At 54.8% G+C, this 26,815-nt stretch overlaps 1 protein-coding gene across 6 annotated transcripts; it reads left to right on the forward strand.

Annotated features, from left to right (window-relative positions):
• The first annotated feature begins 3 nt into the window (after positions 1-3).
• LOC105464035 (nucleus accumbens associated 1) lies at positions 4-26,428 on the forward strand. Of its 6 annotated transcripts, none has more exons than XR_011617734.1 (8): positions 4-141; positions 1,199-1,217; positions 19,835-20,788; positions 20,867-21,040; positions 22,487-22,592; positions 22,694-22,791; positions 23,362-23,911; positions 23,964-26,428. XR_011617734.1 is itself a non-coding variant. In XM_011711770.3 (8 exons), exons 4-8 carry the CDS (start codon positions 19,843-19,845, stop codon positions 23,619-23,621), a joined length of 1,584 nt encoding a protein of 527 aa, XP_011710072.1. In that variant the 5' UTR covers positions 19-141; positions 1,199-1,337; positions 14,879-14,996; positions 19,835-19,842; the 3' UTR covers positions 23,622-26,428. The 6 variants fall into 6 exon arrangements, 5 of the variants coding, with proteins under 5 accessions (XP_011710000.1, XP_011710234.1, XP_011710072.1 ...); XM_011711770.3 differs by adding an exon at positions 14,879-14,996 and having other exon boundaries at positions 19-141; positions 1,199-1,337; positions 23,362-26,428; XM_011711698.2 differs by having other exon boundaries at positions 23,362-26,428.
• Positions 26,429-26,815: the final 387 nt, after the last annotated feature.

Raw genomic sequence — 26,815 nt, forward strand, 5'->3', positions numbered from 1 at the left:
GCCGGGATCAAAATGAATGCCATAAAGGAAGCGCGCTGATCATGCTGTTCCGGGGGTTTTACTCACAGTGGATCCCCTGGGAGAGGACACGTCACTAGTCCCATTTCACAGATGAGGAAGTTGTGGCTCAGAAAAGGGGCGGTAAGCGGAGAAACCCAACAGCTATTGGTCCTCTTCTGTGTTCTGGGTGCTATATACACATTATTTCAGAGCACTCTGCAGGGATAACTCAGGCTCTGGAGTTGGATTTACTGGGTTTGAATCTCAGTCCCACCACATGCTCTGGGCCGGTTACTCTAGGGCCTTCAGTTTTCTTATCTATTAAATAAGAATCGTGGTTTCTCAGATAGAACAAAGATTAAATGACAGATTCCTGGAAAGTGTGTAAAGAGCCACTCTGACCTTGTAAGCGCTCGGTAAAGTTCTAACCAGTGTACGAAGGCAGGACAGCGAAGTGGTTCCCGGGTACCTGGGTTCCAGTCTTAGCTCGCCCTGCGACTTGTTGTTAACTCTGAACTTAAGTTACCGCTTTTGCAAAAGGGCAGAACTTTTTACCATTTGTTAGTGGGTTGTAGTGAGAAGTAAACGAGTTAGTGCACGTAAAATGCTAACAGAACCTAGCATCCGGTAAGCATCATAAAAGTCTTAGCTGTTATTGTCGCTTTTGAGCCTGCGTTTAAATGCTGGCACCCGCCATCACTTCCTTGCTGTGTGATGATCTTGACCAGCTTTCTTTGTGCCTCCTTTTCTGTCTTTCTTTCTTTTCTTTTCTTTTTTTTTTTTTTTTTTTGAGACGGAGTCTCGCCCTGGATCATGCAGTGGCATGATCTCGGCTCACTGCAACCACCGCCTCCCGGGTGCAAGCGATTCTCCTGCCTCAGTCTCCCGAGTGACTGGGATTACTAGCGCTTGCCATCACGCCCGGCTAATTTTTGTATTTTTAGTAGAGACAGGGTTTCGCCATATTGGCCAGGCTGGTTTTGAACTCCTGACCTCAGGCGATCCACCCACCTCGGTCTCCCAAAGTGCTGGGAGTACAGGCGTGAGCCACCGCGCTCAGCCGCCTTTATTTTCTCTAGTGTGTAACAGTTCCCACTAAAAAATGTTACTGTGTAGTTTAAACGAGCTAATTCCCATAAAGAACCTAACACGGTGCCTGCTACAATAAACAGCAGTCATTATTGTTTTTGTTTTACAGGAAACTAAAGTTCGGAAAGGTAGAGCGACTTGCCCAAGGTCGCGGGACTAGAAGGTGGCAGGGTCGGGATTCGAACCACCGAGCTGAGCCGACGTACCGGCGAGGATCCTCCCAGGGGCATAGAGAGGAGACGGAGCCGGTTAGATGGGGCGCGCTCGGAGCTCGGCTGGCCTCGCCTGGAGGGCGGGGCCTGAGGGCGGTGCGCGGGCGGGGCCGGTGCCGCTCCTCCCTGGCCTGGCTGCGGCGGCGGCGCGGCTTGCGCTCGCTCGGCGCTCGGCTGGGGCGGCCTGGCCCACAATGAATGGCCGCCGCGGCTGCCGCTGCTGCTGAGGCGGAGGCCGCGGAGGCCGCGGAGGCGGAGGCCGAGGCCCCGGCGCAGGGGGGCGCGCCCCGGGCCCAGGCCCGGCCCCAGCCGCCGCTGCGGAGCCCGCCGGGAGCCCCCGGAGCGCGGCCACGGCGCAGGTGAGGCGGCCCGCCTCAGGCCCGGTTCCGGCCTTCTCCAGCCGGGGCGGCCCGAGGGCTGAGTGGGGAGGGCCTGGGTGCTTTCTCGGACTGAGGAGGAGCCGGGCCCGCAGCCTGCACTGTGCCCGGGCAGGCGTGTGTGTGCAGGCCCGGCTACCGCGGGCAGACTTGAGCGTCCAGCCCGAACCTCGGGGCTTGGGGGCGGCAGGATCGTACCTGGACCGCTCCCCCAGCTCCCAGCGAGGGAGGGGGCCAGGTCGGGCCGGGGCGGGTACCGGGGATCCAGGGAAGTTAGAGGGTCCGAAGCGGAAAAGTGAGGAGGCGCCCGTGGATGCCGGAGGGGGAGGGGGAGGAGGAGTCGGGCTCTGGCCAGGCCGAGTGGGGGAGGAGAGGAGAGCGGCGCGGCCGGAGGGGGGCGGGGAGGGGCCGGGCCTGCAGGTACCGCCTGGTCGCTGGAGGAGGTGGGTGGGTCAAGTTACAGGCCTGGGGGCGGCTGAGGAGAAGCCCAGGAAGTGGGGCACGGTGGGTGTGGGCGGAGTTAGTTCGGGTGGGGGCGGATAGGAGATCCCAGAGATGTTTTCCGGGGGTCACATGAGGTCAGGACTCAGATGTGGGGAGGGGGAGGCTAGATCTGGGGGCGATTAGGTAAGGCGAGGGACTGCTGTAGGAGCTTTGCGAGTCGGGGGAGCAGAGCCTTTGGGCTAGGCTGGGGGGATGTGGGGGCAGGTCAGGAAAAGCTAGTGTGACCAGCAGGTATATACTGAGATGCGGCCCCCATCGACCCCAACTCGAAGTGTTAGTTCAGAGTCACATCTAAGGGGTTCCCTCATTCCCACACCTCATCCCAGAAGCCCCTAGAGTCCTGACCCTACCCCTTGGGCAAGCCTCTGCCAACTGTTCAAAGGCGCTGGCCAGTGGGTGTTTGTGTGGGCAGCTGGAGACAGTCTGGAACACCTAGCTTAGGCATCTTGTTTATCACAAGGTGGCCCTCGCCCACCCCCACCTTATATATCTACAGGGAGGCAGCCCAGCAGACATTACCTGGGTATTTTAGGATCCTGCGTTCTTTCTCTACCTTTTGTGGCCAGAAGCTGGTGGTTCAAGCCTAGTGGATGGGACCTCATAGCCACCGTCATATATATTAGTACCATGGCCTCCCAGGCACCAACTCCTTGAGCCTGAGTTCTGTGTGCCACCTCCCTAGGGGTGAAGAATTAGAGGGAGTGAGCATGTAAAACTCTGCTAATGGTGGTTTGGAGGCTCCCGATGGGGTAAAGGCAGGGCACAGAGAAAAGTTAAGGGGATCAAATCAGGCACTCACACCCTGGCCCAGGGATCTACCTCTGGGACACTAGTCCTGGGCCAGGCCTTGTGCCGAGCTCGCTGGTTGGATGAGCTCATTGATGGCTCACCACCCCCGGGTCAACTTAGGCCTTCTCTGTGGTCCAGACAAGGAAGCTGAGGCTCGGGTGGTGTAGCTTGTTTCAGGTCACATGAGCAGACAGTGGCTGAACTGGGATTGTCTGGCCCTCAACACAAATCCATAGTCACTCAAGTGGTCTTCCAGGGGGGTGACTGAAGGAGCTCCTCATTCTGCATTCCCTGGTGGGCATTCTCCTCCATCCAGGCCTTCCCTCCTGCCGACCTCGAGGGATGAGTCAATCCCCTTTGGGACAGACTGAGTTTCCATGGTGTCCCCGGGGACTGGAACAGTGGAGGTGGCTTTCTCGGAGGCCTGGTCACCCCTTCTTTCCCATTTCCCTCCTGGGAGCCAAGAGGTCAGGAGTCATGGAGCTGTGGGCTGGCCGTGGGAAGCTGAGGAGGCCTGGCACCACCAGGGCTGGACTTGACTTTGCTTGCCTAGACTGTTTTTGCCCCACTTTGGCCCCCAGTCGGATGGCAGCAGCTTTTGTTCCTTTCTGGGCTAATTGCAAGGCTGTTACCAGGGTGTCCTCGGGACTTTGATTTGGGATCCTCAGCACCTGAGGCAGGAGCCACAAACTGCTGGGTCAAGTGGTGTCAGCCAGTTCTTCTGGGTTTAATGATGGGTTTGTCACCCTCATTCTCCCCAGTCTCCCTATAGTTCCCAGGACACCCTCCAACCTGGGCCCTGCCCTTCTTCCCTGTCTGGCTAGCCACTTGGTTCTAGGAGGAACAGGAACTGGGCCAGCAGCCCCGCAAAAAGAGACCGAACCATCCTCCCTGCCTGGTGGGGCTCGGATCGCTGCAGGTCTGCTTCAGCACAGACTGGGTCCTCCTGGACCTAAGCTGGGTTGGATACCAGGGATAGGGGGATGGGGGTGCCATCCAGTCACTCAACTGAGACGGTTGGGAATTGGCCCTGATGAGTGGAGGACAGGCAGCGCCTCGGGCAGCTCCGGTTTGTGCTTGGAGCTGGAGGAGAAGGCACCAGTAATAACTGCTTTTCAGTGAGAACTTAGCATGCACAGACTCTGTGGGGGCAAGTGCAACAAGTAGGCAGCCCATTGAGACAGTTTCATTTCACTGCTGGTTGCCGACTCCCCGCTGGGGCCTGGGGAAGCATCCCGGAGTAACAGATCCGGAGCAACTAGCTCTCAAGCAACCAAACTTCCACAAGCAAAGGATCATGAGAATTTCACATACCTCTGTGTTTACAGAGATGGTGTAGCAATGTGGAGTCATCGTGAGCCGTGAGGGGATGGAGAGGTTTTGATGGGTGGCCAGAAGTATTCCGGGAGAGCTAAGATCTGAATAATAAAATTAGCTAAGGGGTGGGTGGTGCTGGGGTGCAAGGGAGGGGTCAGTGTTCTAGCCTCAGGGGACAACACATGGACAGCCTTTTTTGAGCATGTACCAGTCTCCTGAGTGCTGTAAACATTTTGTCTTCGTGAGGGAAGGAGTTGGGGGGATGACCCTACTGTGGAGACAGACTTTTAGTGCCATTCACAAGAAAGAGAAACTCTGTCTCTGGGTCTCCTGGATCTGCCCATTACCCCTAGATGGAAGTTCAGAACCCCTTGGCCTGCATCCAGGGTAATTAAAAAATCTGACCTCCTGGCTGGGCAACAGGGAGCCCCAGCAGGTTCTTGAGCTGGGCTTTGAGGAGATGTGAGTTTTGGTCAGCCTTACAGGATCTATCGAAGGAGTCTGCCTGGAGGCCTGGGGATTTGGAGATAGATGGAGGTTGACCCAACATTGTCTGACCCTAGATTTCATCAGTGTCATTGCCAGAGCCTGTGTGGAGAGAGGGATCCCATCAGACTTAGTGGGGTACGTTGCTTTTGGGATGGTGGTGAGCCACCAGGGCTGGAAAACATGAGTCAGTGTTCATGCCACTCTGCGTCCTCTCTCAGGTCCTCCATGCCCCTCGTTTCTCCTCCCAGATTGCTCTCAGCACTTTTACGCACTCGAACTCATTTAAGCCCATGACTAGCAGGTCCTGCCTGTTGTCATCATTTGACACACAAGGCAATTGAGGCACCAGAGTCCTTCCTTCACACAAGCTGCATAGTGGTCTGGCTACCACCCCTGTGCTGCCTTCCAGCTACTTTCATGTTCCTTGTCTCTGCATTTGCCCCTCAGTCCTCTGGGCCGCATGAGGTGGGACTGGGGGGGCAGGGGGGGTGTGGGACTGGGCCTGCTTGCACGTTAGGTGGGGTGAGGACCAGCTGAGCCGGCAGAGGTCACGTGTCTGAGGTTGTGATCTGTGTGTGGTTGTGGTAATGTCCTTCCAGGCTTCTCATGTGCTGCCTGCTTGGCGAAGGTCTCAGTTTTTAGAGACCTGTGCGTTTTCTCTGAGGGCTTTGTGCCCAGTTGGTGTTTTCTAAATCTAGCAAAGGGAGAGGGTAGGTAAGGGTGAGCAGACATGGTCTAGTGGAGAGTGAAATTTCACACTTAATACCACCCGTCTCAGCCATGAGACTCTCGGCAAAGGTCTTGACTTCTGAGCCTCAGTGTCCTCCTCTGGTAGGAGTGGCAAGTGGGCACATCTACACTGCTGTGATTCGCAAACGGGGGCAGTCCTACCTCCTCCGGGGACACTTGGGGAGTGTCTGGGGACATTTTTGGTTGTCCCTGCCGGGGTGGGGGTGCTGCTGGCATCTCGCGAGTCTATAGGCCAGGGATGTGGTTCAACATCAGACAGTGGGTGGTGGGCAGCCCCCACCACAAAGAATGATTGACGCAAATGCAGTGGCCAGGTGGAGAATCTCCACTGTCTAGTTATCGTGAGGTTTACGGGAGAGGGTGGCATCTGGGGTGTGATTGGACAGTGCTGTGAAGGCTCTGGGGAAAACCCCAGCGAGCACTGCCTGTTAATCCCGTGAAATGTGCAAGGTCTGGGAGATGGTGAGAGGCATAAGATGTCTTCTACTCCCAGGGAGTTTGCGGCCCAGCATGGGCCAGAGGATTCAACTCACAGCAGCTGGCATTCATGAGCACTGACTACGGGGCGAGTGCCGATCGGCCTGTGTTCTTTGGTTGTTTAATCCTTGAAATAGCCTTGTGAGGTGGTTGCTGCTGTCAGCCCATTTTCTAGATGGGAGACTGATATGGGGGGCTGGCACTATTGAGGGTAATTCTGAGTGACAAGCTCTATAAGGGATTTGAGCCTAGTACAATAGTAGGATTCAAAATCTTAGGTCCTGCGTGGTTTCCTAGCACAGCCCAGCAGGCCCCTCTCCCTGGATGATCCCCATCCCTCCAGCCCCACCAGCTTCCTTTGTGTTAGTGGCACCAGGGTCACCTCAGGGCCTTTGCACTTACTGTTGTTCCCTCCACCCTTGGTTGCCGCTGCCCTGTCTTTTGGGTATGATCTGATTGCACACAGGGAGTGGGATGTAACTCCAAAGGGTGGGCTTATGGTTAGAGTTGGTGGGGAGGGAGCGGGCAGTCTGCGAGCTCCATGAGGACGGAGGCAGAGCTTCTGCCAGGCTCTCCAAGGAGCTGGATCTGCTGCCTGCAAAGGGAGGCCAGATTGCCGAGGGCTGCGAGGAGGAGCGAGTGGGAGGAGGGAGGAGGGAGAGGCAGCACGCGGAGACTGCTCATTCCCGGAGATGGTGGTTGCAGGGAGGAAGGGCTAGAGAATAGCTGCAGATGGGAGGATTGGGAAAAGAAGAACGAAGAAGGCCTTCCTTGGGGATTAGAGAGAGGGCACCCCAGACCCTGAGGTGGGGTCCTCAGACAGGCAGAAGACCCTGTTTCTGGAGAGGACACATCCAGTAGCTCAGGTAAAGAGCCCCAGCTCTGGCCTCGGCCTGTCCGGGGCTCCCGTGTGGTCTCTGCCTTGCTTCTCTGAACACCAGTTTTCCCACCTGTGAAATGGGTCTAGTCACAGCTGCCTCACAGCTTTGCCTGATTCGGGAGCCAGATGGCCTGGGCATTAACCTGTGCCTGCCATTCATCAGCTACATGGTCCCTGCCTCTGGCTTCACCTCTCTGGGCCTCGTTCCCATCCATGAAATGGCAGGCAGTCTCATTTCTTCCTCAGAAACCGTAAAGAAGAGTGAGTGAGGCTGGGCACGGTGGCTCAAGCCTGTAATCCCAGCACTTTGGGAGGCCGAGACGGGTGGATCACGAGGTCAGGAGATCGAGACCATCCTGGCTAACACAGTGAAACCCCGTCTCTACTAAAAATACAAAAACTTAGCCGGGCGAGGTGGCAGGCGCCTGTAGTCCCAGCTACTCGGGAGGCTGAGGCAGGAGAATGGCGTGAACCCGGGAGGCGGAGCTTGCAGTGAGCTGAGATCCGGTCACTGCACTCCAGCCTGGGTGACAGAGCGAGACTCCGTCTCAAAAAAAAAAAAAAGAAGAAGAGTGAGTGAAATAAGCCTGTCTGAGCCCTGGCCAGGTATGGGCACACAGTGAGGCTTGAGTTGGGGACACTTACTAATCCTATTGCCACCATGGATTTAATGACAGTCTTTCAGGAAAAAAAAACAAATCTATGCATGTATAAGAAAAAAAAATACAGGCCAGGTGTAGTGGCTCACACCTGTAATCCCAGCACTTTGGGAGGCTGAGGTGGGCGGATCACTTGAGGCCAGGAGTTTGATACCAGCCTGGCCAAGATGGAGAAACCCCGTTTCTACTAAAAATACAAAAATCAGCCAGGCGCAGTGGTGTGTGTCTGTAATCCCAGCTACTTGGGAGGCGGAGACATGAGAATTGCTTGAACCCAGGAGGTGGAGGTTGCAGTGAGCCGAGATCACGCCACTGCACTCCAGCCTGGGTGACAGAGAAAGACTGTCTCAACAACAACAACAAAAAAAGAAAATACTGATGCAAAATGAGGTCTTGCTATGTTGCTCAGGCTGGTCTCAAACTCCTGGCTTCAAGCATCTTCCTGCCTCAGCCTCCCAAAGTTCTGGGATTACAGGTGTGAGTCACCACCCCCCACTGAACACTTTGTTCTCACTAACCGTTTTCCTGGACTGCCTTCACATTCAGCCCCTACAGAAGGGTCTGCATGGTTCTGGGTCAGGCAGGCAACCTGAGCAGCTGCCAGGATCTAGCCGCATCCTGCTGAGCTGCATGAAGCACTGCGGGGCTCTCTGGGGCCTTTGTTCCTTGTTACACTTGGAGTTGCTGGTCTCCCTTAACTGGCTTGTAGGTCTTGTAGGTCTTAGCCCATCTGGGCTGCTGTAATAAAATACCTTAGACTGGAATCCACGCACATTGCTCATGCCTCTAACCTCAGCATTTAGGAGGCTGAGATGGGAGGATTGCTTGAGCCCAGGAGTTCGAGACCAGCCTGGGCAACATAGTGAGACCTCATCTTTACAAAAAAAATTAATTTCAATTTGTTTTTCGCTTGTGACACAGCCCTCAGGAGATCCTGAGAACACAGGTCTCTCATCTTTACACAAAATTTTTTTAATTCGCCAGGTGTGGTGGCACGCATCCCTAGTCCCAGCTACCCAGGAGGCTGAGGTGAGAGGATAACTTGAGCCCAGGAGTTTGAGGATATAGTGATCCAAGATTGCACCACTACACTTCAGCCTGGGTGACAGAGGAAGACCCTGTCTCAAAAAAACAAAACAGACTGGGCCATTGATAAACAACAGAGATGAGCTGCTCATAGTTGTAGAGGGTGGGAAGTCCCATATCACAGTGCCAGCAGATTCCCTGTCTAGTGAGGGCCCATCTCTCATAGATAGCACCTTTTAGCTATCTGCATAGGGTGGCAAGGACAAACAAGCTCCCCGTCTTTTATACGGGCACAGTTCCTAAGAATCACTTCCCAAAGGCCCCCCCTTTTTTTTTTTTTTTTCATTTTAAATTTTTGATCAACAACAACTTTTTTATTTTGAGATGGAGTCTTGCTGTGTTGCCCAGACTAGAGTGCAATGGCGTGATCTTGGCTTGCTGCAACTTCCAACTCCTAGGTTCAAGCAATTACTCTGCCTCCGCCTCCCGAATAGCTGGGATTTCAGCCGTGCACCACTGCACCCAGCTAATTTTTGTATTTTTAGTAGAGATGGGGTTTCACCATACTGGCCAGGCTAGTCTCGATCTTGAACTCCTGACCTCAGGTGATCCGCCCACCTCGGCCTCCCAAAGTGTTGGGATTACAGGCATGAACCAACTTACCTGGCTGAAAGGCCTAACTTTTTTTTTTTTTTTTTTTTTTTTTTTTAGACGGAGTCTTGCTCTGTTGCCAGGCTGGAGTGCATAGGCGCGATCTCGGCTCACTGCAACCTTTGCCTCCCGAGTTCAAGCGATTCTCCTGCCTCAGCCTCCCGAGTAGCTGGGATTACAGGCACGTGCCACCATGCCCGGCTGATTTTTTGTATTTTTAGTAGAGATGGGGTTTCACCGTGTTAGCCAGGATGGTCTCCGTCTCCTGACCTCGTGATCCGCCCTCCTTGGCCTCCTAAAGTGCTGGGGTTACAGGTGTGAGTCACTGCGCCCAGCCAGCCCCACTTCTGAATACCACTACATTGGAGATAGGCTTCAGTGTGTGAATTTTGGGGAGATGCAAACATTCAGACCATAGCATCTGTCAACGGCCATGTCACAGCTTCCCTGGAAAGACATCAGGAAAGGACTGTGCCTTTGACAGTCTCTCACAGGCCCCTGCTGGCTGGGGAATTCTGCGGCTCTCTTCCCTAAGAGCTGGCAGTTACTACTCCCAGGAATCATCCTGCCAGCGCCCTTCCCGCAGATGGCAGGATCCACCGGCAGTGTGAGCAATTCGTCAGGTAACACTGAGGCCTCAGTAGGCCCCTGACTGCTGACTACCCACCTTGGCAACTGTCATAGGAGGTCGTCTGTCTGCCCAGCCACAGATCATGTTTCTGAGCCCTATTCCTGTTTGAGCCACATTAATGTGGAACAAAAAAAGGGAGTTAGATTAGGAGGAATGGAAGTAATTCTTTGTTCGTTCTTTCCATAAAGGACTGTGAGCACCCACTGTGTACCTGGTCAGGTCCTAGGGGTAGAGGACACAACAGGGGTCTACATAGGCAAACTCCCTGCCCCAGGGAAACTGACATGAAGCTGAAGCCCCAAAAAATGCCCAGTTTGGCAAGGGCAGTGGCTCGCATCTGTAATCCCAGCACTTTGGGAGACCGAGGCAGGAGGATCGCTTGAGCCCAAGAGTTTGAGACCAGCCTGGGCAATATTAGGGAGACCTCATCTCTATTACTAAAAAATGCACAAATAAAATACTTTTTTTTAGAAAAAGAAAAATACCCAGCTTGCTAAATCATAGGAACGCCCAAGAAGGATAAGGCAAGCAGGGAGAATCAAGCTTAGGAGTCGGTGCGGGGAAGGGCTTTGTGGGTCAGGCGCAGTGGCTCATGCCTATAATCGCAGTGTTTTGTGAGGCTCTGGCAGAAGGACCACTCGAGGCTGGGAGTTGGAGACCAGCCCAAGCAATAGAGTGAGATCACATCTCTACCAAAAAATATATACTTTTTAAATTAACTGGATGGGTCGGGCGCCTTGGCTCACACCTGTAATCCCAGCACTTTGTTGGTGGGGGGAGTGGATCACTTGGGGTCAGGAGTTCGAGACCAGCCTGGCCAACGTGGTGAAACCCCAGCTCTACTAAAAAATACAAAAATGAGCTGGGCATGGTGGTGGTTACCTTCAATCCCAGCTACTCAGGAGACTGAGATAGGAGAATCGCTTGAACAATTCTTGCAGTGAGCTGAGATCCCACCACTGCACTCCAGCCTAGGCGACAGAGTGAGTCTCTGCCTCAAAAAAAAAAAAAAAGAAAGAAAGAAAAAAAATTAGCTGGATGTAGCTTCTGTGGTCCCAGCTATTTGGGAAACTGAGGTGGGAGGATTGCTTGAGCTCAGGAGTTTGAGGTTGAAGTGAGCTATGATGGTGCCAGTGTACTCCAGCCTGGGTGACAGAGCAAGGCCCTGTCTCCAAAAAAAAAAAAAAATGAGTAGAGAAAGGGCTTTATGTGACCCGGGGAGAGTATGAAGAGCTATGGCTGTCCCATTCGCATTCTAGTAGGTCCGAGAGCAAGCAGGGCAGACTGCCAGGGGCCCCAATAAAGCATTGTAGGGGCCCAAGCAGTGTCACTTGGGGCCAAGGTAGTGCAAAGTGGTTTTAAAGGAGTTGAAGATGAATCCAAGGATCTGAGCGAGGACGGCCATAGCTGGTGAAGCTACGGCATTCACAGGTTTTGGGAAGGACTGGAACCGGGTCCTGAAAGTGTTGAGTGGAGGCGTCTGGGGTGTGTGCAAGTCTGGTGTTCACAGGGAAGTCCGGGCCAAAGACTCCAGTGGGGGAGGCATCAGTGAATAGATGGCGCTTCAGGCCTGTCTTAGCTCAAGCTGCCACACAACAAAATATCATAGACTGGGTGACTTAAACAACAGACATTTACATTTCAGAGTGCTGGGGACTTTCAGTCTGAGATGAGAGTGCCAGTGTGGTTAGGTTCTGGTGAGGGCTGTCTTCGTGGCATACAGACAGCTGCCTTCTTAATACACCCTTATGACCTCAGTTAACCTGAATTAGCTCCCAAAGGTCTTATCTCCAGATACAGGCACACTGGGGCTTAGGATTTCAATCTGTGAATTTGGAGGGACATACTCCGTCCATAGCAGAGCCCTGAGACTGAGCCCAGTCCCCTGGAGGTGAAAACCCTTTCTGGAAGGGCCTTACTCCCCATCCACTAGTGCCCTCCCTACATCTCAGCTCCAGCGTCACCGCTTCTGGGCAAGGTCAGTCACACCGGTGTGCAGCACATTGATCTGTGTGACCAAGGATGAATGGCCCTGTCTCCTGCCAGACTGTGAGCTCCAGAGGCAGGGCTACTTGTCACCATTGTGGCCTGCCCAGGCAAGGACCTGGCAAATATTTATTGAGTAATTGTTGGGAAGTCATGGAAACCGTGTGCTGTGCCCTTGGGTCTCACCAGAAGATCTGTTCACATGCAGGGCCAGGACTAGGTACTGTCCTGGCCAGGAAGGTCCCAGCTGCCCTGTGGCCTCCTGCCCTTGTCCCCCACACCCTCAGGGGTGCTGATATGCTGAATTTTAAGGAGAGATGATTCTGATAGGGCTTTCTGCCCTTGGGGAGTTTATAGTCAAGTGGGACTTAGTTTCCTCAGAGGTAAGCTTAAGGGCACTGTGGCTGGGCTGGGGCAGGAGAGCGACATCTTCTCTAGCCTGGAGAAGTGAGTAGCTGAGGGTGGAGGAAGAAGGTATTCCGGGCAGGGTGCACAGCTTGGGCAAAGGCCTCGCCACAGTAGAGGGGGACCGGGCAGTGTGTTTGAGCCTGACCTAGGTGGGGATTTGGTGGGGACTAGAACCATTAGGTGGTTTAGAGGCCTCAATCCTCGACTCCATCCCACCCCTGCTTCAGCCAGCAGGTGACCCTGTCAGGGACCTGCCAGTGAGAGACCCGTTTCCTCTGAGAGTCCAGTCATGCTAGCTCCATTCCTGGGGCTGGCGTGGGTGAGGGCTTCTTGCAGGGGCCCACGTAGTTTTTCTCCTGAGTCCATTGGGCAGGATTGGGCCAATCACAGACGGATGGAGGGGTTCCCAGAGATGAGTCTGCTCTGGCCCACACTGCAGCTCACCCCGTCCACTCTGTGCAGGGGCTACTGGGGAACCAGATGGAACAGCATTCAGGTCACTGTGGCTCACAGACCCGTCGCACCACTCCGCTCGTCCCCAGCAGCATGGAGGGAGGGAGGGTTCCCGTGTGCTAATTGGCTGAGCTGTTTGGACCAATTGCTAATCAAAGGCTCCAAAGCCCTGGGTGCTGGGATGTTGGGCTCTGAAGCTGGGGTTCACAAGGTATGGGGGACCCCAGTCTGAGCATCAGGTTGGCTCTCATTCTCAGGAGGGGACCTGGGCCACCTTCCCAACCCCCCACATCTCTGTTGCCTCCTGTTATCCCCAAAACCTTTCAGTCTCCATTGCCAAAGGGGAGAGTTCGAGACCAGCCTGTACAACATAGTGAGACCCTGTCTTTAAAAAAAAAAAAAAAAAAAATTACCTGTGGCCGGTGCCGGGCGCTTGGTAAGGTCACCATGAAGTAGTCCTTTGCCTGTTCTGCACTGTTTTTTTGTTTGGTTGGTTGGTTAGTTGGTTGGTTGGTTTTGGCGGGGTAGTGGGGTCAGGGGATGCGGTTTTTTGTTTTTGCTTTTGTTTTTAGAGACAGGGTCTCGCTGTGTAACCCAGGCTGAAATATAGTGGCAAAGTCATCACTCTCTGCAGCCTCTAAGTTTTTGGCTCAAGTGATCCTCCCACCTGAGCCTCCCAAGTAGCTGGGACTACAGGTGCAAGCCACCAAGCCCCACTAATTTTTAAATTTTTTGTCGAGGTAGAGGTCTCGCTATGTTGCCCAGGCTGGTCTTGAACCCCTGGCTTCAAGGGATCCTCCTGCTTCTGCCTCCCAGAGTGCTATGATTACAGGCGTGAGCCACTGTGCCCAGCCTCTCTGTACTGTTCTTTAACACATTTACAAATATTTAACTGAGCATCTATTTCATTCTAAAGAACTAATGTTGAATAAAACCAGCCAGAATGTCTGCCTTCATTGAGCTGACAGTCCCCTTGGAGGGTTTAACTCTACATACAACTCTTTTTTTCTTTTCTTTTCTTTTTTTTTGAGATGGAGTCTCGCTCTGTTGCCCAGGCTAGAGTGCAGTGGCTTGATCTTGGCTCACTGCAACCTTCATCTCCCAGGTTCAAGCGATTCTCGTGCCTCAGTGTCCCAAGTAGCTGGAACTACAGATGTGCACACCACACCCAGCTAATTTTTGTATTTTTAGTAGAGACGGGGTTTCACCAACTTGGCCAAGCTGGTCTTGACCTCCTGACCTCAGGTGATCCATCTGCCTTGGCCTCCCAATGTGCTGGGATTACAGGCGTGAGCCACCGCGGCTGGCCTGTACATACAACTCTTAAAATGCTGCCCTGACCCTGGGACTCACTTTCAAAGATGTCCACACTCCCTAGGCCAGGACCCCATTTGTCCCATACCCTTCCTGGCAGTCCTGTCCCTGCTGCATCGCCCTCCAGCTACACCAGCTTTCTTTGGGTCCCTGGACCACACCCGATACCTTCCTGCCCAGGAGTGTTATCTCTGTCCTGGCTGTTGCTCAACCTTTAATGGTCCCTACCACCAAGGCCATCTGCTCAGTTGACATACCCACCCCAACTGTAATTAAATCATCCCCTGTGTCTCCTCACTAGACAGCTCCACATAAGCACAGCTGGTCCTTTTAGGACTGTGTCCCCAGCACCTCCCACAAAGGAGGATCTGGTTCATCAGGATGGGTTGGATGAACAGCCCATTTTACAGATGAACAAACTGGGGCACAGGGAGGTGGGGGGTTTTGGCTGCATTGCACACCTGTCCTGTCTTTGTCCTCCTCCCTGGGGAATGAGCTTGGAGCACCCCTCTAGGAACTGGGGTGCCAGCCTCTTCCCTTGACCATCTTGGTCCTTGTCATTTGGGCCCCAGTACCAGGGGTGGCTTTAATTTGGCTGCCTAGGGAGGTGGTTCAGGGCTGCCAGGACCCCAGAAGTAGGCTCTCTGGGCTCTGTCCTTTGCCCCCCAACACGGTGCTTGTTTCTCCTGCGTCTTCATACAGAGGGGCCAGCTCCTGGCCCATTCAGCTCTGAGTTTGAGTTCCTAGGAGGAGATTTTTGCTGCCTTGTAACTGGGATTCCTAGATCCAGCCTCCACTCTCTGTTTGTCCTAAGGATGTTTTGGGATTTTGTTTTGTTTTGTTTTGTTTTGTTTGTGTTTTTGTAGGATGGTGGCAGTGATTTTGAGGAGGGGAAGAGGAAGGAGGATACAAGCAAGGGAAGTCACAGGCTGTAGTGCCTAGACAGACCCTGGTTTGAATCTCGGCCTTACCACTTTCTGGCATGTAAGTTGTAGGGGGTAGCCGATACCTTAGGACATCTCTTGGGTTTTTTTGTTTGTTTTTGTTTTGAGACATAGTCTCACTCTGTTACCTAGGCTAGAGTGCAATAGCACAATCTTGGCTCACAACCTCCACCCTCCCAGGTTCAAGTGATTCTCCTGCCTCAGCCTCCCGAGTAGCTGGGTTTACAGGCACCTGCCACCATGCCCAGCTAATTTTTGTATTTTTAATAAAGACGGGTTTCACCATGTTTGCCAGACTGATCTTGAACTCCCGACCTCAGGTGATCCGCCTGACTCGGCCTCCCAAAGTGCTGGGATTGGCCAGGTGTGGTGGCTCATGCCTGTAATCTTAGCACTTTGGGAGGCCAAGGCGGGAGGATCATTTGAGGTCAGTAGTTCAATACTAGCCTGACCTATATAGTGAAACCACATCTCTACTAAAAGTGCAAAAATTAGCCAGAAGTGGTGGCACACGCCTATAGGCCCGGCTCCTCGGGAGGCTGAGAATCACTTGAACACAGGAGGCAGAGGTTGCAGTGAGCCGAGATGGCGCTATTGCACTCCAGCCTGGGCGACAGAGCAAGACTCTGTCTCAAAAAAAAAAAAAAAAAAGTGCTGGGATTACAGGCTTGAGCCATCCCACCCTTCAGGACATATCTTTTGAATTTTGAACCTGGTGGATGAATTTTTAGATGACCTCAGGACAGTCGTTAATTTCCACATGACCTCAGTTTTTCCAGCTTTGCAAGGAGAGTATGAAACCAGCCCTGAAGTCTTGCTAAGAGGATTCAGGCAGTTCATAGAAGTTGTGAGTTGGTTCCTCCATTCGCCTGGGTGTTGCAAGGGGGCAGGGCCCGCATCTTGCCTGTGGCCTGCCAGGGTAGCAGCTCAGTGAGTGAGATGGTATCTCACTGTGGTTAGGATTCACATTTCCCTGATGACTAGTGACGTTTCCGTGTAACTTCTTGAATGATCATTCAGTAACAATAAGTGTAGGCTGAGTTTGTAGAATCAGTTGGCCTCCTCAGCCTCGATTTCCAAATGGAGAAAGCAGAGATTTGGAGCTCCTGGTCGGAGGAGCAGGTTGGTGCCGGAGCCAGGACTCAACTTAGGTTGCAACTCTGAGCCTTTGAACACTTGCCACTTCTATTCCTCACAGCAGCCCTTTCAGACTGAACAGGTGTTACCAGATCAGAGCAGAGTGGCCACTGTATTCTCAGTGCCCAGCCCAGGGAGGCAGATCTGAGTGGAGTTGCTAATGAAACATGGAAGGTGCTTGAGAGCTAACTGGGAGGGAGGGAAGGTGTGCATTCCTGCGCCAGGGCCTTTGCATGTACTTGTTACTTTCTCCCACTGGCCAGCTGGAGTCTCTGGAAAGGTCTGTCTTAGGGAAGACTTCTCACTCACACTCTGCCCAGTTAGGACTCTAGAGACCCTATAGAATTACAGAGGAGGCTGGGTGTGATAGCTCACGCCTGGAATCCCATCACTCCAGCCTGGGCGACAGAGTGAGATTCCATCTCAATTTTAAAAAAAAAAGGCCAGGCGCGGTGGCTCATGCCTGTAATCCCAGCACTTTGGAAGGCCGAGGCAGGTGGGTCACCTGTGGTCAGGAGATCGAGATCATCCTGACCAACATGGTGAAACCCTGTCTCTACTAAAAATACATAAAATTAGCCAGATGTGGTGGCGGGCTCCTGTAGTCCCAGCTACTCGGGAGGCTGAGGTAGGAGAATGGCGTGAACCCGGGAAGCGGAGCTTGCATTGAGCTGCGATCGTGCCACTGCACTCCAGCCTGGGTGACAGAGCAGGACTCCATCTCAAAAAAAAAAAAAAAAAGAAAAGAATTCTCACTTTTACCAGTGGGGTCAGGTAGAAAGCCACACCTTCCTTTGATGACTGCCCCAGAGTGTCATCAAAGGACAGCCTTCTCACGTCCCACACAGCCAGTTCTTCCTCCTGGAAGAGGCAGTACAGGGTCCGATGCAGAAGTTCACACATTGAGACCCCCACCTCCGCCACCTCCCCAAGCTGTTCAGTGTGGGGGGTGGGCTCTCTGAGCAGCATCAGTTCCCATTTCTGGAGGCCAAGGTGGGGGATCTCTTGAGGCCAGGAGTTCTTGACCAACCTGGGCAACATAGAAAGACCCTGTCTCTACAGAAAGTTTAAAACTTAGCTAGGCGTGGTGGTGTACACCTATAGTCTCAGCTACTCAGGAAGTTGAGGCAGGAGGATCCCCTGAGCCAAAGAGTTGAAGACCTGTAGTAAGCTATCATCTTGCCACAACACTCTAGACCGGATGGCAGAATGAGACCCTGTCTCTTTAAAAAAAAAAAAAAAAAATTCCCATTTCTTCCTCCCCTCCCTGCCCTCGAGCACTTTTGAGCCAATTTGCTTGAATTAAATATGTATGGCATGATTTCACAGTTTTATTTCTTTTTAAATATTATTTACTTCTGCAAATAGGCATTTCGTTCACCAGGTTTAAAATTCAAAAGACCTGAAAGTGTACTTTGCAAGTCTCCTCCCCACTTCTGCCCAAAGGAAATCAGTCTCACAGTTTCCTCCTTTCTTTTTTTAACAACTTTATTGAGATGCTCACACCATGCCCATTTAAAGTGTACAGTTGATGGTCTTAGTATATTCACAGAGTTATGCAACCATCACCACAGTCAGTTTTAGAAGATTTTTCATTATGTCAAGAATAAACCCCAGCCGGGCGTGATGGCTCATGCCTGTCATCCCCGCACTTTGGGAGGCTGAGGCAGGTGGATCACCTGAGGTCAGGAGTTCGAGACCAGTCTGGCCAACATGGTGAAACCCCATCTCTACTAAAAATACAAAAATTAGCTGGTGTGGTGGTGCGCACCTATAAGCCCAGCTACTCAGGGAGGCTGAGGCAGGATGAATCACTTGAACCTGGGAGGCAGAGGTTGCAGTGAGCCACGATCGCAGCACTGCACTGCAGCCTGGGCAACAGAGTGAGACTCCATCTCAAAAAATAAAAATAAAAAAAACCCCACACACCTTTGCTTTCCCTCACCACACCCCCATTCTCCCTGCCTCCCAGCCCCTGGCAACCACTAATCTGCCTCCTGTCTGCATGGATTTGCCTGTCCTGGACATTTCCTATAAATGGATCATACAATCTGTGGTCCTTTTGTTTGGCCTCTTTCACTTGGAATAATGTTTTCCAGGGACATCCATGTTGTAGCGTGTGTCAGAATTTCCTTCCTTTTTATAGCTGAATAATATCCCATTGTATGGACTGACCACATTTTGTTGGCCCATCCATCCGCAGATGGACGTTTGGATCGTTTCCACCTTTGGGCTATTGTGAATAATGCTGCTGTGAACGTTTGTGTACAGGTTTTCAATGCGGGCAAATGTTTTTGTTTTTCCTGGGCATGAATTCCAGGAGTGGAATTGCTGGGTCATATGGTAACTTTCTTTAACCGTTTGAGGAACCATCAGACTGTTCTCCATGGTGGCTGTGCCATTTGACATTCCCACAAGCAGTGGAAGAGGGTTCCGGATTTCTCATCCTCGCCAACTTTTTTGATTCTAGCCAGCCTAGTGGGTGTGGGATGGTGTCTCATTGTGGTTAGGATTTGCATTTCCCTGGTGACTAGTGATGTTTTCTTGTAATTTCCCTGATGACTAGAGATGTTTTCATGTAAGTTCTTTATTTATTTATTTTTTTGAGACAGTGTCTCTGTTGCCCAGGCTGGAGTGTAGTGGCGCAATCACAGCTCACTGCAGCCTTGACCTCCTGGGCTCAACAGATCCACCCCTGCACACCCTCCTTAGTAGCTGGGACCACAGGTGTGCTCCACAACGCCGGGCTAATTTTTGTATTTTTTGTAAGAGGCAGGGTTTCGCCATGTTGCCCAGGCTGGTCTCAGTCTCCTAGGCTCAAGTGATCCACATGCCTCGCCATCCCAAAGTGCTGAAATTACAGGCATGAGCCACTACTGCACCCAGCCTCGTATAATTTATTTTTCCTTTTTTTTTTTTTTTTTTTTTTTTTTTGAGACAGTCTTATTCTGTCTCCCAGGCTGGAGTACAGTGCCGTGATCTCGGCTCACTGCAACGTCTATCTCCTGGGTTCAAGCAATTCTCTGGCCTCAGCCTCCCTAGTAGCTGGGACTACAGGCCCACGCCACCTCACCTGGCTAATTTTTGTATTTTTGGTAGACAGGGTTTTGCCATGTTGGCCAAGCTGGTCTCGAACTCCTGGCCTCAAGTGATCTGCCTGCCTCAGCCTCCCAGAATGCTGGGATTACTTGAGTGAGCCACCACACCCGACCTCATGTAATTTCTTGAGTGATCATTTAGTCATTCAACAAACAGTGATTGAGGGGCATGTGCCCAGCACTGCAGACTCTGGTGCACAGTCAGATGACCCTACCTTACTGGCATTTCCATGCCAGTACACTGCAGAGATACCATATATGTACCTGGTGCTAGCAATAGCTGGCACTCAGAGGTAGCACACTGTGTCCTAGCTACTCTTCCAAGCACTTAAGGATATTCAATTACTCTTTAAGTACATACGGAATAAGTATGCGTTTGCCCCCTCCTCTTTGCAAGGGACAGTGCGTGGCCACCCTGGTCTGCAACTAGGTTAGCAGATTTGACCACATATTGTAAAAGTGAGTGTACCAGGACAGATAGGGTAGAGGGCTCTGTGCGATTTAGCACCATGGCAGATTCCATCGTGTGGATGTCCCTCCAGCAGGGGAGGTCTTTGGGGCCAGGGCTAGACCAGCACCCACATTTGCCGCCTGACCCTTTTCCTCCGTCTCTGTCTCTCCATTCCTCCCTGCCCCCGTGCAGCCGCCGCCATGGCCCAGACACTGCAGATGGAGATCCCGAACTTTGGCAACAGCATCCTGGAGTGCCTCAATGAGCAGCGGCTACAGGGCCTGTACTGTGACGTGTCGGTGGTGGTCAAGGGCCATGCCTTCAAGGCCCACCGGGCCGTGCTGGCTGCCAGCAGCTCCTACTTCCGGGACCTGTTCAACAACAGCCGCAGCGCCGTGGTGGAGCTGCCGGCGGCCGTGCAACCCCAGTCTTTCCAGCAGATCCTCAGCTTCTGCTACACGGGCCGGCTGAGCATGAACGTGGGTGACCAGTTCCTGCTCATGTACACGGCTGGCTTCCTGCAGATCCAGGAGATCATGGAGAAGGGCACCGAGTTCTTCCTCAAGGTGAGCTCCCCAAGCTGCGACTCCCAGGGCCTGCACGCAGAGGAGGCCCCATCGTCGGAGCCCCAGAGCCCGGTGGCACAGACGTCGGGCTGGCCAGCCTGTAGCACCCCACTGCCCCTCGTGTCACGGGTGAAGACAGAGCAGCAGGAGTCGGACTCTGTGCAGTGCATGCCCGTGGCCAAGCGGCTGTGGGACAGTGGCCAGAAGGAGGCCGGGGGCAGCAGCAACGGCAGCCGCAAAATGGCCAAGTTCTCCACGCCGGACCTGGCTGCCAACCGGCCTCACCAGCCCCCGCCACCCCAACAGGCTCCGGTGGTGGCAGCAGCCCAGCCCGCCGTGGCCACGGGAGCAGGGCAGCCGGCCGGTGGGGTGGCGGCAGCAGGGGGCGTAGTGAGTGGGCCCAGCACGTCGGAGCGGACCAGCCCGGGCACCTCGAGCGCCTACACCAGCGACAGCCCTGGCTCCTACCACAATGAGGAGGACGAGGAGGAGGACGGCGGCGAGGAGGGCATGGATGAGCAGTACCGGCAGATCTGCAACATGTACACCATGTACAGCATGATGAACGTCGGCCAGACAGGTGAGATGCCGCCCTGCCCCCCAGCCCGCTAGCAACCCCTGCCTCTCCTGCCACTCGTGCTCTACTCTCTCCCTGCAGCCGAGAAAGTGGAGGCCCTCCCGGAGCAGGTGGCCCCCGAGTCCCGGAATCGTATCCGGGTTCGGCAAGACCTGGCGTCTCTCCCGGCTGAGCTTATCAACCAGATTGGGAACCGCTGCCACCCCAAGCTCTACGACGAGGGCGACCCCTCTGAGAAGCTGGAGCTGGTGACAGGTGGGCTGGCCTTGCCCCAGATCTCTCCCCTCCACAACTTTGGAGCCAGCTGGCCTGGGCTGGGCAGCTAGTTAGGAGCCCCCAGCACCTCAGTTTTCCTATCTGTGCTGTAGTGTTGGTAACAGCCACCCTCAGGGTGGGGGCGTTGGTGAGATGGAGGTGCTGATACAGCAAGGCCTGGCCTCTAGGTTTCTGACTTAAGGGGTCGGGGTGAGCATGGGCAATTATTGTTTGGCCACATGGGTAGAAAAGCTACTCCTGGGCTCCTGTGAAGGTCAGTTATTTACTTAGGTTAAGAATTTGGAGCCGGGCGCGGTGGCTCAAGCCTGTAATCCCAGCACTTTGGGAGGCCGAGACGGGCGGATCACGAGGTCAGGAGATCGAGACCATCCTGGCTAACACCGTGAAACCCCGTCTCTACTAAAAAATACAAAAAACTAGCCGGGCGAGGTGGCGGGCGCCTGTAGTCCCATCTGCTCGGGAGGCTGAGGCAGGAGAATGGCGTAAACCCGGGAGGCGGAGCTTGCAGTGAGCTGAGATCCGGCCACTGCACTCCAGCCCGGGCGATAGAGCGAGACTCCGTCTCAAAAAAAAAAAATAAAAAGAATTTGGGCAGGCAGGGGGGCGAATGCCTGTAGTCCCAGCTACTCAGGAGGCTGAGGTGGGAGGATCCCTTGAGCCCAGGAGGTCAAGGCTGCAGTGAGCTATGGTGGCCGCTGCACTCCAGCCTGGGCAACAGAGACTTCATCTCTTAAAAAAAAGAGAGGCCGGGCGTAGTGGTTCAGCACTTTGCGAGGCCGAGGCGGGCGGATCACGAGGTCAGGAGATCGAGACCATCCTGATTAACGGGGTGAAACCCCGTCTCTACTAAAAATACAAACGATTAGCCGGGCGTGGTGGCGGGTGCCTGTAGTCCCAGCTACTGGGGAGGCTGAGGCAGGAGAATGGCGTGAACCCGGGAGGCGGAGCTTGCAGTGAGCCAAGATCGTGCCACTGCACTCCAGCCTGGGCGACAGAGCGAGACTGTCTCAAAAAAAAAAAAAGACGACGACTGTGTTTGGCCCTTGGGTCAGAGTTCCTGGCTGTGAGCCTCCACTCCCTGTTGGTCCTGCCGAGCTTGGGCTCATCTCTAGCTGGTGATAGCCAGCGTGCCCACCTCACACAGGCTTGCGGCACGACCGGCCACACGGCAGGCGCCCTGAGGATGGTGAAGCCACCCTTTCTGTCCTTTCCTGAGCACTGATGAGGTGGGGGGAGTCCCAAGGAGCCTCCCCTGAGTCCCAAGGAGCCCTTGGTGGGTAGAGGTGTAGGGGAGAAGGTCCCTAGGTGAGTTTTTGGGACCCAGAGCCAGGGAGGGCGTGGGGTGTTCTGAGATGAGGCCTGGCATCATGGGGGCTGTGGCGGTTTGGGGGCACCCCAGGCCATCCTCTGGTTTCCCCTCACCAGGCACCAACGTATACATCACAAGGGCGCAGCTGATGAACTGCCACGTCAGCGCAGGCACACGGCACAAGGTTCTCCTGCGGCGGCTCCTGGCCTCCTTCTTTGACCGGTAAGGCCCTTGCCAGAGCCGCAGGGAGGGGGGTGGGGTTGCCCCATGTCCCCACCACCACCAACTTGAGCGCTGACTCCCTCCATGTCCCCTGCCCCCAGGAACACACTGGCCAACAGCTGTGGCACCGGCATCCGCTCTTCTACCAACGATCCCCGCCGGAAGCCCCTGGACAGCCGCGTGCTCCATGCCGTCAAGTGTGAGTGTCGGCCCAGCTGGACAGGGCGTGGGCCCCGGGCATGCAGGTTGACGTTTTCTCTCAGCCTTGGCTCTCAGAGGGGGCTAGAGTTTGGTGTTGAGAAGCATTCTGGGACTCAGTCTAGCCTTGCTGGGAAACCGGCTGTGATTGTTTAGAGATTTATTCGTGGTTGGGGGATGCGGGTGCCGAAGGGAAGCCAGGGAGCCTGTGCAGGCAGGAGGGTCTCGAACTCAGGGCAGTCTGGGAGGGATGAGGCAGCCAGACAGTGCTAGCCACTCCTCATGGGGGCATCTAGATTTTCAGGTGGCCTCTCCCAGTTACTAAATTCTGGCAAATGATCCAAATTTTTCAAGAACACGGGGCCATCCCATCAAAACCCACACATCCCCATACATGGCTGAACTCAGTCCGGTGTAGGGCTGGGTGCACATGGTGTGGTGTCCTGGCTACGTGGCCTCACTCGTCTTCCCTTTGAAGGGGAGTCGCAGACGCTGGCGGGGGGGCTGGTGAGTAGGCCTTGTGGGAGTCACCTGGCCCCCGTGCCAAGGCCGCACCCACCCTGCCCCACAGACTACTGCCAGAACTTTGCCCCCAACTTCAAGGAGAGCGAGATGAATGCCATCGCGGCCGACATGTGCACCAATGCCCGCCGCGTCGTGCGCAAGAGCTGGATGCCCAAGGTCAAGGTGCTCAAGGCTGAGGATGACGCCTACACCACCTTCATCAGTGAAACGGGCAAGATCGAGCCGGACATGATGGGTGTGGAGCATGGCTTCGAGACCGCCAGCCACGAGGGAGAGGCGGGTCCCTCAGCCGAGGCCCTGCAGTAACCCGCCCGGCCTCCTGCGGGGCCTCACACTCCCCCTCCCAACACACACACACCCGCCATCTTGGTCATGAGCTACTGTCTGTCCCTCCCCAGGACCTGCGGTGGGTGCTGCATGTTCCCGGCCCTCTGCCCCTCCTGTCCCACCCCCTTCCCCCACCAAGAGCTGGGCCGGGAGAGGACTGCAGGGCAGGTGGCGTGGGGTCCGTGTTGCCTTCTTTAACACACACTCGTGCAGTGGGGGAGTTCTGGCTCCCCAACCTAACCCCTAGCCGTCATCTCCACACTCACCAGGCCCGCCAGGGGAGGGGGCTGGCCTGGGGGTCTCGGGAAGGCCCCTCCCCAGGCCCTGGGCCACCTCGCGGAAGCCTTCAGCCTCCGCCCCTCACTGCAGCCCCTTGGGACTTGAGGGGGCCCCAGGGGTTCTCAGGACCCCTCCCACCACCTCCCAGTGCTTCCACGTCTCCAAAAGCGCCTTCCTGTCACCCTCGTCTGTCCCTGCGCCTGGGGGCTGGGGTAGGCGAGGCCATGGGGCTACCCATTTTACAGCTGGGGAAATTGAGGCTCCGAGAAATTGCACAACCGACCTAAGGTGGCCGGCAGTGGTGTGCCCGGTGCCCTTTCTCCTCTTTTCCGCCTCTGTTGCCCCCATTGGTCCTCTGGGGCCTCAGAGAGGCAGGTCCTAAAGGAGGGGGGGGTCTCTTGGGGGCAGATCAAGGGTCTCGGAGGATAGAATGAGAGGTTTCCAGGGCTGGCAGAGCGTGTGCGCGTGTGTGTGTGTGCAAAAGTTTTGCTTTCAAACAAATGAAGATACGAGAGGCAGTAGGACCTGGGTTGGAACCCAGGGGAGCAGACTGGGGGGCTGCTGCCCCTCCCTCCATCTCCCCCCCCCCACCCCACCCCACGGCAGGGCTCCTGGCCCCCACCCCCTGTACATAATTTTTAAAACATTTTTTTAGCGAATGAAATATTGAAGTATAAGATTCCTTTTATTTTTCAAACCAATGGGGCTGTGTCTGTTGTCCTCCTTGGTCCCCAGGGGTGGGGAGTACCGTGGAAGGCAGGATGGTGTCGGGGGACTTGGGGGCAGCCTGAATGTGTGTGTGTGTGTCTGGGGTGTGGGTGTGTGTTTCCATGGTAGGACTCCAGTCCCAGCTGCTGCCTAGGCTCCTGTGGGTCCCGCCGGGTTCCCCCTCCCCTGTCCACCTTCCCCAACAGGGCTATAGTTTAAGGGCGTCCCAGGCCTTGGCTGATTGGCTGGGCCCAGCTCCTGGTGGCTGGGCTGGGCTGGGCAGGGCAGGGCCGGGCAGGGCAGGGCAGGGCAGGGCAGGGCCGGGCCGGGCCGGGCCGGGTCCACTTCCATTGTTAGCAGTTGTTTGCAGAATTTTCTCTTTTACCATTCCTCTCTTTTTGTTCTCACCCAGAGTGGGTGGTTTTTTGTTGTTGTTTTAGATTTTCATGTGAAGGCAGAGAGTTTTTTTTTTTTTTTTTTAAACTCCCCATCCCCCTACGCGGGGTGTCATTTCACCATCCACATCCTTGTTTGTGTTTCTGGCCCTCGTCCTCCCTGCCTCTCCTCTGCCTCTCCTCTGCCTCCCCTCTGCCTCCCCAACCCCTGCCTACCCACTGCTCCCAGGGGTCTCTCCAGGGGCAGGGGGATTTCAGGAGATGGAGTGGGGGCCAGTCCTGACTGGACCCTTGGAATCTGATTCGGAGACCATCCCCCTGATGGGACCAGCAGCCCCACCGGCCTACTGGGGGTCCCTTTTAACATCTGCTTGTTGCGGGGGTCAGTCATGAGTGCCAGGGTCTGGCTGGGGTCTTGGCACTGTCTTCCTGGCTGGGGCCTGGCACCTTAGCCCCCAGCCGGTCTGAGTGGGGGATGTTGACACCCCCAGCTAAAGCACAAGCACCTTAGTCGCCCCTCCTCTCCCCCTGCCTCCTGGCCTGCCACCCCACCCCAGCGTTTACCCCAAAGCACAATGCCCTGGTCACTTGGCAAGCAGCTGGGCCTGACGGAGGCCGAGGGGCAGACCGGGGCTCCAGCCAGACCCCCGAAAGGAAGCTCCCCCACTTCCAGGCCTTAGTTGGGGTGGGGGGGCAGCTTCTGGGCCTGGGGTCTTCTCTCCCCCACCCCCTTGTCCTGGGTAGGCCCCTGCCTGCCCCTCTCTGCCTTTTCCTTGGGTGTCCCTCTTCGAGCCCCTGTGGCACTGGCTTGGGTGGCAGAGCCCACTTGTTTCAGGGACCCCAGGAGGTGCCCCCTGGCTCCCGGGACTGTGTGTGGGTCTGGGGGATGGGGGGGAAGAAGGGTGGGGCAGGGGGTGCAGGGGAGGAAACTCCTCACCAGGAGAGCCAAAGACAGGGTTGTGCCTTACCCCAGGAGCCACCCCTGTGCCCCCCTTGCCCTGCCATTCACCCTCCACCCCTCCCCCCGGGCGGCCTGCTGCTTTTTCCTTCTCTTCCTCCCCTGTCCTGCCCTGAGCTGCATGGTTCCCCCACCCTGGGCAGCCAGGAAGGAATCTGAATGGAGAATCACCAACCACCAGAGAAAAAAGACTGTGGGGCCCTCCCCTGCCAACTCCCCTTCCCTGGCCGCCCACTCACCCACACCTCTTTCACGTAGGACAGGCTGCCCACCCTGTCCACGTGAAGTGCCAACGCCCTCCCCACCCTGGGCCGAGCCCCCATCCCTCCCTGGGCCCCCAAGTGAGATTGCACATTTAACTACTGTAAGGAGAGGAGCGGCGTTGGCAAATGTGAACCATGAGAATATCAGTGATACTGATGAGAATAAACTAAACGCCTTTGTAACAGCCTTGCTGCATGCTTGTTACTGGGGGGCCCAGGGAGGAACACACCCGGGTTGTGCCCAGCAGCCCCAGGTTGCTGACTGCAAACTGATAGCCTCCGATTGTAACACGTGTGCAAGTTACCCAAACATACAGATAACGCAACATAGGAGCTGGCTCTGTATACTCAAGCCCCCAGCCTGGCTTCAGTGGGCCTCTTTAAACCTAGGAGAATCCTGGGCAACACAAGAAAAAAAATTTTTTTTCTTTTTTTTGAGATGGAATCTCACTCTGTTGCCCAGGCTAGAGTGGCATGATCTCGGCTCGCTGCAACCTCCACTTCCCGGGTTCAAGCCATTCTGCCTCAGTCCCCCTGGGTAGCCAGAATTACAGGCACCCACCACCATGC

The sequence above is a fragment of the Macaca nemestrina genome, chromosome 20 (assembly GCF_043159975.1).
Source record: "Macaca nemestrina isolate mMacNem1 chromosome 20, mMacNem.hap1, whole genome shotgun sequence".
Lineage (NCBI taxonomy): Eukaryota > Metazoa > Chordata > Mammalia > Primates > Cercopithecidae > Macaca > Macaca nemestrina.

Excerpts from the sequence above, each read along its gene's own strand:
- LOC105464035 (XM_011711698.2), top strand. The coding sequence starts at position 112 with ATGAGGAAGTTGTGGCTCAGAAAAGGGGCG. Across the intron at positions 21,041-22,486 it reads GAAGCTGGAGCTGGTGACAG|GCACCAACGTATACATCACA; the intron begins GTGGGCTGGCCT and ends TCCCCTCACCAG. Across the intron at positions 22,792-23,361 it reads CGTGCTCCATGCCGTCAAGT|ACTACTGCCAGAACTTTGCC; the intron begins GTGAGTGTCGGC and ends CCTGCCCCACAG.